Source organism: Ailuropoda melanoleuca, chromosome 15 (genome assembly GCF_002007445.2).
Source record: "Ailuropoda melanoleuca isolate Jingjing chromosome 15, ASM200744v2, whole genome shotgun sequence".
Taxonomy (NCBI): Eukaryota; Metazoa; Chordata; class Mammalia; order Carnivora; family Ursidae; genus Ailuropoda; species Ailuropoda melanoleuca.
This window is the reverse complement of record NC_048232.1, coordinates 28982133-29000318: the sequence shown is the minus strand read 5'-3', so window position 1 is coordinate 29000318 and position 18186 is coordinate 28982133. Positions and strand designations below refer to the sequence as shown.

General features: G+C 38.3%; 1 protein-coding gene across 2 annotated transcripts in view; it reads left to right on the top strand.

The window, feature by feature from the left end:
• The window catches only part of ITGB1 (integrin subunit beta 1), a 43127-nt gene that overhangs the window by 13119 nt on the left and 11822 nt on the right, over nt 1-18186 (top strand). For both annotated transcript variants that reach the window (XM_034643422.1, XM_034643423.1), the window contains 10 exons: nt 4344-4410; nt 7084-7169; nt 9688-9910; nt 11651-11821; nt 12336-12574; nt 15093-15248; nt 15979-16074; nt 16385-16474; nt 16990-17130; nt 17282-17481. In XM_034643422.1, coding sequence (XP_034499313.1) covers nt 4344-4410; nt 7084-7169; nt 9688-9910; nt 11651-11821; nt 12336-12574; nt 15093-15248; nt 15979-16074; nt 16385-16474; nt 16990-17130; nt 17282-17481 — 1469 coding nt within the window. The remainder of the gene's footprint in view (nt 1-4343; nt 4411-7083; nt 7170-9687; nt 9911-11650; nt 11822-12335; nt 12575-15092; nt 15249-15978; nt 16075-16384; nt 16475-16989; nt 17131-17281; nt 17482-18186) is intronic.

The following is an 18186-nucleotide window of genomic DNA, read 5'->3' as shown; positions in this document are numbered from 1 at the left end:
TTTTAAGATTTTATTTACTTATTTGACAGGAGAGAGTGAGAGAGCACAAGCAGGGGGAGGGGTAGAGGGAGAGAGAAAAACAGATTCCCCACCGAGCAGGGAGCCTCATGCGGGGCTCAATTCCAGGACCTGAGATCATGACCTGAGCCGAAGGCAGACGCCCCTAGATATATTTTTTCTAATTTTTTTTCTGTACAGGTAAGAGTGAGACAGTCCCAATTGGGTGGTGAGGGGTGGAGTCACCCAAATGTGTATGTTTCGAAATGAGGTTGGAAAGAAGTTACTGTAATTCTTCCTAGGACTCCGGGGCTTTGTACATACAAACCTCTTGCCTGGAACATTTCTTTCCATCTGCCCGCCTGTTTTGCCAAATGCATGAAGCCACTGAACTTGGCCAGGCAGATTTTGGTGTCCTCAGTGCACTTTGTCCTTATTTTCATTGCAGAAACCATCACATCATATTGTAATCATCTGTATTTTTGTCTGAACGGAAAATTCCTTGGGACAGCGGTTTTTGTGACTCCAGATAGGGCACAAAACCTGACGAAGTTGGCCGGCCGAGGAAGAACTTCCAGAAGGTGGGGGGAGAAACCAGTAAGGCCCGAGGGAACAGAGTGGGTTAAGAAAGAATGGTGAAATGGATTAAGTGCTGCACGTAAATTCTGTGGGTGTAGGTGGATGTAGCTCCCCAAGTACCTATTGTAGGCAGTCAGGTTGTTCTTGAATGAGTGAATGAATGCAGACAGTAAGAGAAAGCCTGGNAGATTTTTTTTTTTTTTTTTTTTTTTGCAAGAGCAGTTTCACAGGCGTGGTAGGAGGTGGACACCAGTCACAGCTGGTTGAGGGGGGAGTAGGAGATTGTAAAATGGAGAACAGTGTGGACAACTATTTCTAGACCTTTGAAGACAGGATTAGCTTAATGCCTGGAGGCATCTGTCCCTGCCGGCCCCTGAGGATGAAGTGCTCTGCAAGGAATGCCCTTGGTAGGAAACTCCTTAGCGTGGGGATGGCAGGGGAACAGGCCCCGCCTTCTGCGCGTGTGGATTGTAGGCCCGGGTGGACATCCAGGTAAATCGGCTGTGGATGTTGCCCAGACCACACTTGGAGAAGAGCTGCCTTAGGAAGAAATGGCGTGGGAAGCTCTTGGGGCGTCCTTGTCCCGCCCCCACGTGCAGGAGGAGCGTCTGGTACCTTCAGGGACTGTCGGCATTGACCGGGAGGCCGCTGAGTGTCCTGTGCCGCTTCCTCCGCACAGCCCGCTCTCCTCTCCTCGGCCAGGTTCTTCTCAGCCTCGTCCTCACCGCCCTGTATTCGTTTCTGTCTTCTTCTGTCTCCAGTGGCTTCGCTGTTTCCCTGAGGGAAAGCCTGGCCTTTTACAGGCGTCCCCAGCCAATGAGGGTGCCTCTCTGTTTCTCGCCAGTGTGCTGACCAGTCACAGCAGAGTTAACAAGTGCCCTTGACCTGTTCTCAGGGGCTGTCCTGTTCTCTCAGCTGCTCTTCAACACTAAGGCCTTGTTTTGCCTGCTTCTGGGTTTGGAGCTCTTCCAGAGCAAGAGAATTTCAGGAGGCTAATCTTTGACTTGTCAAGGTTTACAGAAGGAAAAGGACAGGGCCTTTAAAGTAATATTTTAAAGGTGGGTAGCCTAAGGATGTGAGGCTTTCTAAAACAGAATGTTTCTGTTACCTCGTAACTTTATCTTCATGATGATTCTCTGAATTTGTAAATATTTTAAAATGTTTTTCAAAGCAGTCTAGTGGTCCTTGAAGTAGCCTGAGGAGTATCCTGAAGAAACACGTATCAGCCCATATATGGAACAAATATTTATTCTGTTTACTTTGTGGAAACTGCCCAGATGGTCCATTCATCACAGTCTTAATATTCCAGGGTCTTTTTATCATAACCTTGGAATTGATAACATTATTTGAATTGCTTAGAATTTTAGTCTACATGGGTTTATCGCACATAAACCTGTTGGAGAGGCCATAGAAGGCAAACTGTAGGCATGTCCCACTTCTGTGACTCTCTGCACAGTTACAGTCTTTTGGATGCTGTTACAAGTGATACATAAGCAAAACCGTAAGCTCCCAGCACAGCAGGACTTGCTGGGCTGAGCACAATGTAGAGTGTGTGGTTACGTAAGTTACTCTCACTGCTCTTCGCTGGGAAGCCAACAGAGAAAGCTTCAACAGCATTTAACAGCGGAAGAGACACAGGGATCTGGGGTGCTCTGAGCACAACTTTGAAGCACTCTTCGAGAGCTGTGGGAATAGCATCTTAGAATGGAAGCTTTTGAAGCCAGAAGGTTTTTTTTAAAAAAGAAATATTTTTTTCTTACTAAAGGAAATTTACCAGGAAAGAAGAAAATCCCACACAGTTATCCATCATTGTTTTTATTAAAAAAGCGAAAAGAGGAAAACACAATTGAAAAAACAAGCCCATTGTTGTTGTTTTTTTTAAATAAAGATTTAGGGTGGGGGGGCAGAGGGTGAGGGGCAAGCAGACTCCCCACTGAGCGCAGAGGCCCACGCAGGGCTCCATCCCAGGACCTTGAGATCACGACCTGAGCCAAAATCGAGTTATATTCTTCGCCGACTAAGCCACCCAGGCGCCCAACATTGTCTTTATATTATGCATATAAGTTTCTGTCATCTCTAGGTCTCCTTGGTTACTTATATGTTCATGTACTGTTATTTTCACATACCTGTCCTCTAAATGTATATTTTGCATCCAAAATTTTTCTAAAAACCTTTTGTTGTTACTGCATTTTATCTTTATAACTCTAATAGTCCATCTGGTTGACGAGTTTGCTGTTTCCTTGTTACTGGGTAGAGGACGTTTGCATTTTTGCCTATTGTAAATAAACAAGTTATGTGTGTGTATCACCTTTTATATTTTTAACTATTTCCTAAAGGTGAGTATCTAATAATTAGATTGCTGAGTCAGAAGGTAGAAACATTTTTTAATGGTTTTTGATACAGGTTAAATTATTTCCCAAAAAATATACCAGTTATAGTATACCAGCGCCATCTCTGGTTTCTCTCAGCCATATGCAATAGTTTTGTTGGGTTAAAACTTCCCCCCACTTTTTTTTTTCCCCTTGCTGGTTTACCTAATATGGCTTTAATTTATATTTCTTTGATAACTAGTAAAGCTAACTTTTTGGGATTTTACAGTATTTGTTTTTTTGGATTCTTGTGGGAGAGGCAGGTATTTGTACATAATTGGCTGCTAGTCCAAGAGCAGTAAACACTTAAAGGCTATATAGGGTTAGCGAGCTGTGGCTAGAGCCATCTTTGACTCACTCTGCTGAAGTATAGATTAGTATTGTGAAAACTGTCCTATACCTAATGTGTACAGGTTGGCATAATTCTGAATAATATACAGGAGATTACTTAATTTTTCTTTAGAGATTCTGAAAGACACTGAAACCCCTGTCAGGTCTTCTTAGGCTCCCCTCCTGTACTTTTTCTTTTTTCTTGTTTTTGTTTTTGTGTAGTTTGTAGATCTAGAAATGACAGGGAATTGAGCTAAATATTTAATTTCATGCATAGAAGTTATTTTATTTAAAAAAGATAACTAATTACAGGAGCTCAGCCTCAAAAATTAACTGAGGCCTTGTGCAGGATGTTGGTCTTAGCCTGAGGAGAAATAGACATTATTGAAAAGTTATAAGCAAGAAGGTGAGCCATCTGGATTTTGACAAGTTCACTCAAACTAACCTCCAGTATTGAGGTAACGGAAGCATCTGGATGTGGCCCCCTAAGAGCCATAGGAGGTAATAGAATAGAGATTCCATGAAACAAAGACTTAATGGTTTTATGGTGTTCAGGAATACTTGACACTTTTTGTTAGTTAGATGTTGAAATATATTTGATATGGAGAAAGGTGAGAATGGATTCTAGGGATCCGGTATGGACATTTTGTTAATGTAAGTGACAGGTAACTGGGAAGGGGAAGAGGAGGATAAAAGGGGTCTAGAGAGGGATTGGAGAAGAAATGGTTTGAGAGAGATTATGTTTATAAAATCAACAGAAGATAAGGTGAGTAGAAATGTTTTGTGGTTTTTTTTTTTTTTTTAAGATTTTATTTATTTATTTGACAGAGATAGAGACAGCCAGCGAGAGAGGGAACACAAGCAGGGGGAGTGGGAGAGGAAGAAGCAGGCTCACAGCAGAGGAGCCTGATGTGGGGCTCGATCCCATAACGCCGGGATCACGCCCTGAGCTGAAGGCAGACGCTTAACCGCTGTGCCACCCAGGCGCCCCAGAAATGTTTTGTGTTTAAGTGTATTATCTTTTTTGTTATTTTCTTAATATTTAGCGATGTACATTTTATATTTCAGATGAATTTGCAACTGATTCTCTGGATTGGGCTGATCAGTTCGATTTGCTGTGTGTTTGGCCAAGCAGGTAAAAAAAAAAAAAAAAGTTTTCATTGTCTTTTCATTTCAGTGTCTTGTATTACTTTTTGACCAATTAGATTCTTGAGCAAATCTAAACCACATCATGCTGCTCCTTCTGAAAGCCGTGCAAGGGCCGCCTCTCACTCAGGGTAAAGGTTCTTGGAGTGGCCTGTGAGGCCCTTCATTGCCCAGCCCCTCGCTGCCGTCACCCAGAACAGCGGCAGGGCGGGTTGGCTAAGGAAATGCTGAAGTGGTAGGAATAAAGAACACTACAGAAAGGTCTTTTAAGACTGTAATAGGCTGTTTAAGTGAGCATGGAGAAAGCAAGGGTGTGAAATATATTTAGAAGAAAATAAAGTGAACGTGTAGAATGATGGATTATGAACAAACCCTTAATGTCTTAAAAAAATTAAACCAGGAACAACTGACTTTCTAGAAGATATTCTTACTCTTGATCAAAAAGTCTTGCAAAATGTTGGCATTATCTCGAAGAGGAATGAAACATAAAGCCAAAAATATATTTAATCCTCTTAACAAACATGGTGCGTCCACATCTGCAATAATGGATGAGCCGTTCTCTTCTCCAAATCTCAGAAAATGCATTGTCTAGAACAATTATTTGATCTTAGAACAGGAAGGACATGGAAAAATGAAGAAAAACCTTAAAGGAAATTATTGATAAAGTTGATTATGTAAAACCAACAACAACATAAAAACCCAAAGTGTCTGGATGTCAGAACACCATCAAGATGAGAAATGAAACAAAGGTTTAATTTCATAGCATGTGTTGAGATCCAGTAAAAATACATGAATGTGATAGAAGAAAAATTAGCAAAGGATATAAAAATATACAAAAGAAATGGTCAGTAAAATATGATAAAAATGAAACCTTAAATAACTGACGATAGAATTGATATTCTAATTTATATGCATTAAATGAGTAAAAGATTCTTTATATTAAAAAACTACTTGGGGGGCGCCTGGGTGGCACAGCGGTTAAGCGTCTGCCTTCGGCTCAGGGCGTGATCCCGGCGTTATGGGATCGAGCGCCACATCAGGCTCCTCTGCTGTGAGCCTGCTTCTTCCTCTCCCACTCCCCCTGCTCGTGTACCCTCTCTCGCTGGCTGTCTCTTTCTCTGTCAAATAAATAAATAAAAAAATCTTTAAAAAAAAAAAAAAGTACTTGGTGTTTGTCAAAAGTCTGGTGAAAATGGTACTTGTATACTGCTTATAGGATTATAAATTTGAATATTACTTCTGGATAGAAATTAGTGTATACTGAGAATATTAAAAACATGAATACCCTCCAACTCAGTATTTTCTTTTTTATTTGTGCTAAGGAAATGATCAGAGTTTTACATCATGGGAATGGCCCTCAGAATGGGTGGATGTATGTGCACGTACATATATACATGTATTTGGAGAATTCGTGTGTGCATGTGAGCAAGTATGTGGAAACTACGCCTGTATGCAATTGAAAAGAATCTAAATTTGTCCAACATCAAGTAGGACATATTAACATAATAAAATATGTAATCATTAAAAGCCATATTTTTAAAGAATTTGTAATGAAACACTTAGGATAAAGTATAAAAAGTAGTATGCAGGGGCACCTGGGTGGCACAGCGGTTAAGCGTCTGCCTTCGGCTCAGGGCATGATCCCGGCATTATGGGATCGAGCCCCACATCAGGCTCCTCTGCTATGAGCCTGCTTCTTCCTCTCCCACTCCCCCTGCTTGTGTTCCCTCTCTCACTGGCTGTCTCTATCTCTGTCGAATAAATGAATAAAATCTTTAAAAAAAAAAAAAGTAGTATGCTAAATGTATATTCTCAATTTATCCAAATAATGTCTATATGCGTGCTTCCTTGCTATTTTTTTATCTACATAAAAAAAGATTGAAAAAAATATACAAAAATGCTAATGGTAGTTATCTCTTAGTGAATTATGGGTGATTTTTGGTTTGTTCTTTATGCTTTTATGTACCTTCCAAATTTTCTGTTATGAATATTTGTTAGATTTAGAATCGGAGAAGACACACTGGAGACAGTTCATGTTAGTACTCACCACACGGAAGGCAAGCTGATCCTCACTCAGGTGGATTCAAAGAAACATGAGACATGCTTTGAACATAGAGCCTAAAAAAGGCATGGGATTGTGGAGTGGATGAAGAGGGGCTTTTCAAGTATTTAATATACTAAAAATGAAGGGAAAGCTTTTGCAGATGCTTTCGTGGGTATGGGTGTGGTAGTAGGAGTTAAATGAAAAGAAATAGTATTTTACCCTGTTGTAAGAAAACTCCTGATAGTTATGACCATCCAACGTAATAGATCCTGAAATTATGCCTTTGATGAAAAGGATGAATATATAGATTACTGGTACGTAGTCTGTATAGAAGACAAGAACGCTAGCTATCTTTTCATGGCTTTCTATGCCAAAGTAATCTAACATCACCTCTTTGGGGTAGGTCTGGATCAGTGTAGTAACAATGATTATATGGTATGTAATATAATGTAATGTATAATTATAAAATATAACGTGTAACAATATATGACATCATATGTTGTGTTATTCATATTTAAGGTTTATATGCATTGTATTATTTGTCATTGTAATCATTTTTCATTATTTTCTGTCTTGAAACTTCAAGTAAAGTTGTCTCTTCTTTGTGTGTCCTGACAGATGAAAATAGATGTTTAAAAGCAAATGCCAAATCATGTGGAGAATGTATACAAGCAGGGCCAAATTGTGGATGGTGTACAAATTCAGTAAGTAAAATTGCTCAAGGCCTTTCCATTTACTCTCTAGTCATTTACTGTGGGCCAATATTGTATCTTTGGGAAATGTTAGCTGTGAATTTTCACTTAAATCAATGTTTATTGAATTAAGTATCAACTCTGTGTCTATACATGATGGTCTAGAGGTGTGCTGTTCAGTACGGTAACCGCCAGGCCCATGTAGCTGTCGAGCACTTGAGACGTGCTCCAAATTGGTCCTACTTGAGAATTGCTATAAGCCTCAGATACATCCCAAAGTTTGAAGACTTAATGATAAAAAAAAAATCATTAATAATGTTGAAATGGTAATAGTTTATATATATTGTTAAAATAATTTCCCTTTTCTTTTTATTTTGTTTTTTAGTGTGGCTACTAGGTAATTTTAAAATACATATATAGCTCACCTTTGTGGCATGCATTATATTTCTGTTGATAGCTTCCCCCAAATCCCTAGCCATTTAATTTGACTGTTTTAGATTTTGCCCTTTTTTTGTAGGGAGAGGTATAAGCTAACCTTCCTAATTATATTTGAGTTAGAACTGATACAGAATTGATTTGCATCCCAGTAAAAACCCATTGAGGTTAGGGTTTAACTTTTATTCACTTTTGTCATCTGTGTACATTGCTTAACTTGATACCTTTCACAAAGCCTACTAAATGTTAAATGAATAAATAAATGTGTGGATGACTGTCAGAACAGGAAGTATAGGGAGGTCACTTTGAGGATATATGATTTATTCATAGAGCGAATAATATCAGAAGGTCAAAGTTTTATTGTCTGTTTTTACTCAGGCATCTGAATCCATACATTGCAGCTGTCGGTTTCATAGGTGTAACTGAACTGGTCAAATATCAGATATTTCGTATGGTTTGACCATACGAAAGACAAAATTAGAGGTTTTTGTTTTGTTACTTCAAAATTTTTCTAGTGATACTTTCTGTTCTCCTGAAAATGGTATTCTGGAATTCAGTTTGTCTCAGGCAGGGCTTACTTGCCAAACTGTTCTTTAAATATTTTAGCCTTTGAAATTTGTGGCATGATTTTGGAATGTGTTTAGTGAAATCTTGTTTGAGTTACAGTCTTAAAGTTTCCACGCGAGGCTACTGCGCTTTGGTAGTATTTTAGGCTTGATGATACATAAAAGTAGTTTAGCTTCGAACTGTTTAACCCTTTGTATTCCCTTCCAGTTGTTTTTCTAATTACATAAATGCTCTCATTAGTGTTGTGTTTCCCTTAAAAATAACTGATTGAAACCATTGTGTATTCTTTGTATTTAAATATCGTCACTTATGCAACACCATGAAACAAATACCATATAAAATTGAACATAAAATGACCTGAAAGAAAAGCTGTTCCTCACTTTCCCAATGCCAAGATTAAAAAACAAAAGAAATCTTTGGCTTAATACAACTACATATAAAATTTTTAGGGGTATATGTGAAATACTCAAATGTCTGTTATAATAATTGATTATTATAGGTACACATTTTAAGGTGACACATACCCACCACACACTAATGTCATTGTTTTTCTCCACTCAGATTTCATGAAAAACTTGTTTCCAAAGATTTTACATATATCTTAACAGCAGTGTTTTTGCTTTCACTGATACTTCTTCACTCATCTGATAAAATTTTTATTTCCATCTAAGTTGTTGGAGGTATAACACGTTATGAAATCCTATTACTACTGGATATTTTACCCCAAGCCACAAGTAGCATTTATGTACCATTCAGACCTTTTTTATTTTTATATTTTTAAAATGCACCATATGGAAATAGACTCATGACCTTGTCATGTGATCAGATTTTACTGTGATTATTGTTTCATATGTCATGTAATCACCACTGTGATTATTGTTTTTCAAAATGAATTTTAAAAGCCTTATTTAAAATAATAGCCAAAACTTGAAATTTTTTCATATCTCCAGAATACTTACTAACTCTGTGTTAAATTTCTCTGTCTCCTTTTTAAAAATTGCATCATTCATTGAGACACCTTCAGGCTAATATGTTTTCCCTAAACACTGAGTTGTTCAAAATAATGTGAGGAGAACGCTGCATAATATGAAGGATTTACATAGGACTTCTTAAAGGGAAATTTTGGGGAAAAAAATTGTCCAGTATTTGGTTATATACATTATTTATTAGTGGTCATTAAGCATACTGAATATGTGATTTTCATTGAAGAAATTTCTTTGATTTAGATACTTTGAATTTGAAGGTGGGACAGTTAAAATGTACACTTAGGTCAGTCCTAAGTATTGCTAAAGTAATACATTACGAATAATATTTATAAAGGGATTACTCTTCTAGAGAATGAGTTCATTTGTTTTTAAACAAGAGCATATGATTTGGGTAAAGGGAACATTTTGTTTAAAAACCAGAAATGAAGTATGTTAGTTGTGTCACTTGATTTTTGCATTTTGATTGCATATATGCAATTATATTACACAGAGTGTTTGATCATTATGCTATTATTTATACCTATATTTTGTATGTCACTTAGACGTTTTTACAAGAAGGAATGCCTACTTCTGCACGGTGTGATGATTTAGAAGCTTTAAAAAAGAAGGGTTGCCATCCAGATGACATAGAAAATCCCAGAGGCTCCAAAGATATAAAGAAAAACAAAAATGTAACCAACCGTAGCAAAGGAACAGCAGAGAAACTCCAGCCAGAAGATATTACTCAGATCCAGCCTCAGCAGTTGGTTTTGCAATTACGATCAGGTACAGAAATCTAATTGTATGAATACATCTGTTTCAGCTTGAGCTTTCTGACGACTTTATATGAGCCTCTTTTGAGTTTTCCTTCGAGGCTTCATTTTCACATATGGACCAGCACTCAAACAGAAATGTGGAATATGTCAAATTTTAGAAATTTTTTGCAGACATAGCAATTTGTAAGACACGTATACTGAAATAATGAAGGTTGCCTAATGTCCAAAGCAAATTCCGTAAAAGAGAAGGTATTAGGTTTAGTGGGTTTTAAAAATAAAAGTGTCCATCCTGTGGTGTAATTATGTAATATAAACACACCATTCTAACCCATGTTTCTCTTTGTATTTGTTTAATGTTGTTAACATATTAAGTTTTGTAAGAATCTGTGACAGTCCTGCATCGAAAAAAGAAAACAGCCTTTTTCCTACTCTTTCCAGTTTCCGTCCTTTTTCTCTCAAAACAATGGTGCACAGTCATTGTCTCCATGAGCTCCCCTCTTGACCACTTTTCAGCCTGCTTCTCAACCTGTTCTGACAAAGCTCTGCCTTCCCCTTGAACCACCAAACCTAGTGGACTCTTGCCAGGCCCTTTTTTTTTTTCTTTTTTTTTTTAACGTTCCTGTACCAAGTAACACCTTTGAACTTCTTGAAATGCTCCCCTCTTGGCTTCTGTGATATCACTCCTGGTTTTTCTTATCTTTTAACATTGCTTTCCAGTCTCCTTTTGGTGTCTTTCTACTTCCTTCCTCTTTGCAGTCCGCTTAATTGTTAGTTTTTCTCTCATGGCTTTAAAACCGTCTGTGTGCTGTGACGTAGCCTTTTCTCTTAAGCCCCAAACCCATTCACACAGCTGCCTGCTAGAAATCTGTATAGAGAATATCTACAAGGTAACATGTGATGATTTTTCACCCATTCTCTTTCTCCTCTATTTCCTGAGTGAATTATATCTTAGCGCCTCTTGTGTCTCTCTCTCCCCTTCCTATTCCTCATGGTTTCGGTTCAGATCTTCCTGTCTTCCTCTAAGATTTTTGTAGTAGTTTCTCAACAGTCTCTTTGTCTCTGTAATTCATTTAAAAAACTTTTTTGCCAGGTTTTTGAAAGTAAAAATCAAGTGATATTATTTACTTAGATATAAACAAAGAATAGCGTGTTTTAGAACTTGAGTCTCCAGAAGCTCAGGTGTATGCTGTAACGTGCCCTGCCTTACCCACCCCAGTCTGATATGTGCTGTTCCATCGACTTGTTGCCCTTGGTCATAGTTCTACATTGTAGAACTGTGTCCGTCTTGTCCACTGTGGAGTATTGTCTTTTTCATCCTGCACGCCCAGGGTTTGGCATGGTAAGTTGTGTGTTGACATGGAGTACACGCCCATTTAGTTAGCCTATGGACTTCCCAGGCTTTTGTAAAAATTATGGCAATAATGCATTTCGTTTTGTAGTGTTTATTCTGGAAGTCCAGTTTGGTTTTTGTCATTTGCTTTTGATTGCTAGCAACTAACTTCATTTTCTTTTCTTTTTTTTTTTTTATAAAGATTTTATTTATTTTTTGACAGAGATAGAGACAGCCAGCGAGAGGGGGAACACAAGCAGGGGGAGTGGGAGAGGAAGAAGCAGGCTCATAGCGGAGGAGCGTGATGTGGGGCTCGATCCCAGACTGCCCGGATCACGCCCTGAGCCTAAGGCAGATGCTTAATGACTGCGCCACCCAGGTGCCCCAACTAACTTCATTTTCTAATCTCTGTTTAATTAGGGGAGCCACAGACATTTACATTAAAATTCAAGAGAGCTGAAGACTACCCCATCGATCTCTACTACCTTATGGACCTCTCCTACTCTATGAAAGATGATTTGGAGAATGTTAAAAGTCTCGGAACGGATCTCATGAATGAAATGAGAAGGATTACTTCAGACTTCAGAATTGGTAGGATTATTGAGAATATTAATAATTTTCATTTGTATAAGTCCTGGCAGTTTTGTTCTTCACCATATACTTGTGAAATAAATAGGCCAGTTTTTAGCCTTTTCTTTCTGAGAGGAAACATATTCCTGTCACATATCTAGTAATTTTTGTGCCTCTTTGTTCCTCTGTTACTTTCGGCTATTGTGTTACCTAACAGATTATACCACTTAGATAATGAAATGCATGCTTGTTTTCACAGAAATGTATTCATTCATTTGTTGGATTATTTTATAAGCATGTTGAGAGCTCCACTTCTATTTCATTACTAATTAATACAACCACACCTGTCTGTACAGCCTAATCTCACTTCACACCTGGATTTTTCTTATTGTAATGATTTCCTTTCCAAACTTTATTATTAAAATCTTATTTCTTATGAAAGATTGACTTACATGTGGTAACACAACTTTATTCTTTTTCATGCAAGTTTGTCCACCCATCTATCCATCTCTCTATATGAATTTTTCCTTCACAGGATTTGGCTCATTTGTGGAGAAAACTGTGATGCCTTACATCAGTACAACACCAGCTAAGCTCAGGAACCCTTGCACAAGTGAGCAGAACTGTACCAGCCCATTTAGCTACAAGAATGTGCTCAGTCTTACTGATAAAGGGGAGGTATTTAATGAACTTGTTGGTAAACAGCGCATATCTGGAAATTTGGATTCTCCCGAAGGTGGCTTTGATGCAATCATGCAAGTTGCTGTTTGTGGAGTAAGTACATTCATTTCCTACAAACGGACATTACTTGTGTGAATTTTAACTGTGATTTTACTATCAGTTGGTACAGAAAAACTACCTACTTACCAAATCATACTTCACGATCCTGAGGAGTATAGAATTTGATCCCTTAAATTCCCTCCCGCTACACAAGTGCTTTGTAAAAGCAGATTTAATCATTACGTCCCTATTTAAACGGGGCAGCTACTTCAATCATACTGCATCTTAAAAGCCAGAATGCTCATCATTTGAAACAGTGGGGCCACACAGCTGTACTTTGGCTGGTGTTCTAGATTTCTAGAAGAGGTGCAGGTGTCCTGACTCTCTGGCTCGTGCCGGAGATGGAGTTGCACTTGGTCAAGGTGTCACCAGGAGCGTTGAGAGACCTCAGCTGGAACAGCGTCTCCAATGCCGTTTCCCTTGGATGGGTTCTGCTCTGCCCGTCATCTGTGAAGGATGTCTTCCCTGTGTCTTAGTGATTCAAGCAGCAACTTTTTATGTCCTACTTTGTAAGCTATAGGAGAACATATATTTTGAGAAGTTGTAGCATATTAATCATTTTAATTGTAAGAATTTTAGTAGTGGAAAGCTCATCTCCATTTAGACTAGTGATAGAATTTTAAATGAGCCATTTAGCAGCTGAAGATTTTGAGGTGACCTTTCACGACATGGCTGCAGCTGGAACCAGAGAGCACTTGAGGTCAATAAGGTTTGTCTTAAGTACCTACTTCTGTCTTATTTCCCCCCGCTTTTTTCCTTATAGTACATTCCCTAGAAGACCTTCATTGATTCCAGATGCTTCTTAATGGTTATTTTTTCAACCAGTTTTTGCTAAAGTGCTTAACTATATCCAAGATAATGATGTGGTGTAGCAAGATGGTTCAGTGGTTGAGAGAACAGTCTTTAGACTGCTAGGACACTGTTTCACACTTTCCCGTTGCCACTGAGTCTGGACAATTTGCTTAGCCAAGCTGGAGGGCTGTTTCCTTCTCCATAAGAGGGGATTATGATAGACATACCCGATAGGACTGTTATAAAGTTTAAATACAGTAATGCATGTAGAGTGCCAGGGAGCTCTCAGCAAATATTAAGTACTATATTATTGTTACTTTTGATTTCTCCCTGGGGCGGTTGTCATTTAAGGGCAGTTTCTGCTTTTAAAAGGGGAAGAAAGACTAATATTCCAGGTAGTGCTTAGCCTGCCACCCTCCTCTTGCAGCTACTGATTCATGATCCTCTTAGCTGCTCAGTGTGGAGAGAACATTCTCTGGGCTGCCTCCATCTGTGCCTCAGCCAGTGGGATTAAAGCTAGCCATAGCACCACGGCCACTGCCATCTTTCTTTGTTTATCATGCTGACTGAGTAACTGTTCCACCTGCTTCTCTAGAAGCAATGTACTAATGTGTGGATTGCCAGCATCAGCACACTTAATTCCTGCCTTCAAGGAATTGACAGTTTTATGGGGATATACACAGATGTATAGAGTAAATTTAGAGAAATACAATTACAAATTTACCATAAAGAGAAGAGGATTTTATTGCTACTTTTTTTGTTTTTTTAAGATTTTATTTTTAAGTAATCTCTACACCCAAAGGGGAGCTTATAAGCCCTAGATCAAGAGTCACATGTTCCACCAGCTGAGCCAGCCAGGTGCCCCTTTATTGCTACTTTAAATCTTTGTTGAATGAGGAGGAGAATAAAATACATGAACAAATAAACAGTACCGATGAGGTATACTGGGTGGAATTAAGCAGGGCAGGTCTTTGAAAAAGATAATTTCTTCCATAGTTAAAAAAAATAATGCCTAATGTGGAGGTTTGATAAAGGAGGTATATACCTGAGAAGCTATGAGCAGGATGGAAGGAAGGGTGGGAACATGGCAGCAACAGTAGGGTAAAGTGCGGAATGGGCTGAAACGTTTTTATGTCCCCGTTAAATGCCTATTGTGTGCCTAGCACTGTGCTGGCTCCTGAGGTATGATGGTGAGCAGAGCCAGATGTCCCTGCCCCACAGGGAGTGAGCTTACCTTCTACTCGGGGAGGGAGACATTGATATTAAAAGATACAGTTTTTAAAAAGAGCTGAGAAAAGTGGACAACCGGCAAGACACAGTTTTCGTGGGGGGTGGAGGGGCCTTCTGCAGTGGGCTCTGCAGGTATCCGTAGGAGTCTTGGCATTGCAAAAGGACAAGCTAAGGAGAAGGTCTAGAGTGAGGTTAAAAGTGCGGTGGAGGGGCGCCTGGGTGGCGCAGTCGTTAAGCGTCTGCCTTCGGCTCAGGTAGTGATCCCAGCATTCTGGGATCCAGTCCCACGTCAGGTTCCTCCGCTGGGAGCCTGCTTCTTCCTCTCCCACTCCCCCTGCTTGTGTTCCCTCTCTCGCTGGCTGTCTCTCTCTGTCAAATAAATAAATAAAATCTTTAAAAAGAAAATGCGGTGGAGCCTATGTGAGGATGACAGCTTTATGTACAGCGATTGTGGATAGTATTTATAAATTGAAATCTTTTTCTTTTCAAGTCATTGATTGGCTGGAGGAATGTCACACGGCTGCTGGTGTTTTCCACGGATGCTGGGTTTCACTTTGCTGGAGATGGCAAACTTGGTGGCATTGTTTTACCAAATGATGGGCAGTGTCACCTGGAAAATGATGTGTACACAATGAGCCATTATTATGTAAGTGCTGAATTCCTTACATATTGAATGGATTCATGTGGAATTTTGGTGTTTAATGCTAAGAGTATTGTGGGCGACTGGCTTGGGGGTTTGTTATTTTGGTAAGTACAGGCCCTAACCTAATGTGCAAGGAAGCTGGTATTGCTGTGTCTAAAAATGTGGTTTTGTGCTGGCTTCCTGCTGCATAGACAAGGGCCTCAGTCGGTGAAAGGAGCTGCTTGGACACTCTCACTCTGTGCCTCAGCCCGTGGCTGTGTCTCTTCTCCCTTGCACACAGCATTTTGTAACAAATTTGATACTGTTTCTAAACAGATAATTTGTATAGTCCTGTACTCATTTATGTAAGATTTTTGGAAGTAGGCACTCTGCTTTTACTGAAAAAAGATTGGCAAATTATTCAAGTTCTAGAAGAAATCTAAACCCTGGTGAATTTTGGTGATTTATGATACAACCTGTAGTTATTGGCAGTTCTTTAATTTCATTGTTTAACATTTAATAAACATAGAGCTTGCTTTTTAAAGCTTTTTATTATGGAAGTTTTTATATAGATAAAGATAGAAGATTGGAAACGCTTATGTACATACCTCCCACTTCAGCAATTATTTGTGTTATTTCAAGCAGTCTTATGTAAGCAATCCACTTATATATGCACATCATGATTTTCAAAAAGTATTGAAAAACTGGACTACATTGCATGTAATTACATACTAAATTTTATTTAATTTCTTAGGATTATCCTTCTATTGCTCACCTCGTCCAGAAACTAAGTGAAAATAACATTCAGACAATTTTTGCGGTTACGGAAGAATTTCAGCCTGTTTACAAGGTAAATATATATATGTATGGGATAAAAAGAAACCAATTTCTAGACCCTTCTTCGTATCTAGTCATTAGAAGCAAAATCTTATGTCTGTTTGAAATGTGGGAAAGTGTTACTAGCCAGACAGACTGGATTTTACAACAGTGATTTATATTAATTTTTAATCACATAAAGCTAGCTTTTTTCATGTTCAACTCCTTAATTTATTTAGGAAATGGCTAGGGTGCTTGTACTTAAGTATTTTACATACTTAGTCAGTACTAATCGGTTGAATAAATAGTGTTTGTATCTCACATGTTTTATCTTTTCATTTCAGGAACTGAAAAATTTGATCCCTAAGTCAGCAGTAGGAACATTATCTGCAAACTCCAGCAACGTGATTCAGTTGATTATCGATGCCTACAACGTAAGTACATTCTGAATAAGATCTCTTAGACTCCTCATATTTAATATCAGGCCTTTTCTGCACTGTGTGATCATCAGTAATTAAGCACAAATACTCTTTTTTAAAGATTTTATTTATTTGAGTGAGAGAGAGCAGAGTGAGAGAGAGCACGAGCAGGGGTGAGAGGAGAGGAAGAAGGACAAGCAGACTCCCCGCTGAGCAGGGAATCTGATGTGGGGCTCGATCCCAGGACCCTGAGATCATGACCTGAGTCGAAGGCAGACCTTTAACCAACTGAGCCACCCAGGTGCCCCATCTTAACTTTTTAATCATGTACAGTATTTTGAAGAATTTTAATTTGAGCCTGTTTCTCTCAGGTCTGTGTTTTCTGGTCACTCAAGACTTGGCTCCAGATCTTTTATTTAAATAATAATTGTTTTCTTAATAGTTCATTTGCCCATTGGTTTTATGTATTCGGTGTACTTTATAGTAGCATTGTGTTTACCTTTCCTGTGTGTGATTATTCTTTCTTTTAGTCCCTTTCCTCAGAAGTCATTTTGGAAAACAGCAAATTGCCAGAAGGAGTAACAATAAATTATAAATCTTACTGTAAGAATGGGGTGAATGGAACAGGGGAGAATGGAAGAAAATGTTCCAATATTTCCATTGGAGATGAGGTATGTTGTATAAGCATTTTCTGAAGAAAAGAAAAAATTGCTTGTTTATAAGCAAATCTAGTTTATTATTTGAGAAACAATAAAAGAAATGAGCTTTTTGAAATACTTTTTAGATTTAAATTGCTTAGTTAATTTGTTTTTTTCCTTCAAGGTTCAGTTTGAAATTAGCATAACTTCAAATAAATGTCCAAATAAGGATTCTGAAACCATTAAAATTAAGCCTCTAGGCTTTACTGAAGAAGTAGAAGTTATTCTTCAGTTCGTCTGTGAGTGTGAATGCCAAAGTGAAGGCATCCCTAGCAGTCCAAAGTGTCATGAAGGAAATGGAACATTCGAGTGTGGAGCTTGCAGGTGAGCTGAGGTTGTTGGAGAATGACAGAGGTACATTAGGTTTAGAAAGTTATGGGCATGCTCTTTTGAGAAATCCAGAAAAAAATCTATTTAGAGCAAGTAAATTCTTCGTCCCAATCACTGTTGCTCACCACAAGATCAATTTGATGATCTTGTGTGTTATTTATAGAAAGTTCTTCCCTGCCTTTTTCCTTCTTCAGAAGATATTCTTTGAAATAAAAGGTTTGATAGCCATCAAAGGCATATATTTAACAAATTGTTAAGTTGGCCTTTGGGTTTTTCCCTCATATAATAGCAACCTGAATTTTCTAGAGCTAAATAAGCCTGTATTAAAATGCGTTTATGGAAAAGCGCTTTAGGAAGATACATCAAACTTATAATGGTTTTATCTGGAAATGAAACTAGGAAGCAGCAAAGGGTGTTCACCTTGTGCATGTACTTCTGCATTGTTGGAATGATTTTTTAAAAAATATATTTTGTGAAAGTAAAAAGAAAACACTATTTTCTAAACATAGAACCTACTAACAAAACTGTAATCGAATGATTTAAAATTTTTTTTACACTGTGGAGGTTACCTTTTAATTACAAATTAAAGTTGAATATACTTTGAATACAGCTTTCTCCTTGAAAGAGAGGAGGAAGGGGAGAGTATTTTGATCTAAATGTCAGCCCCAAATGACTAGGCTTTGAGGGGTTTTTAATCAT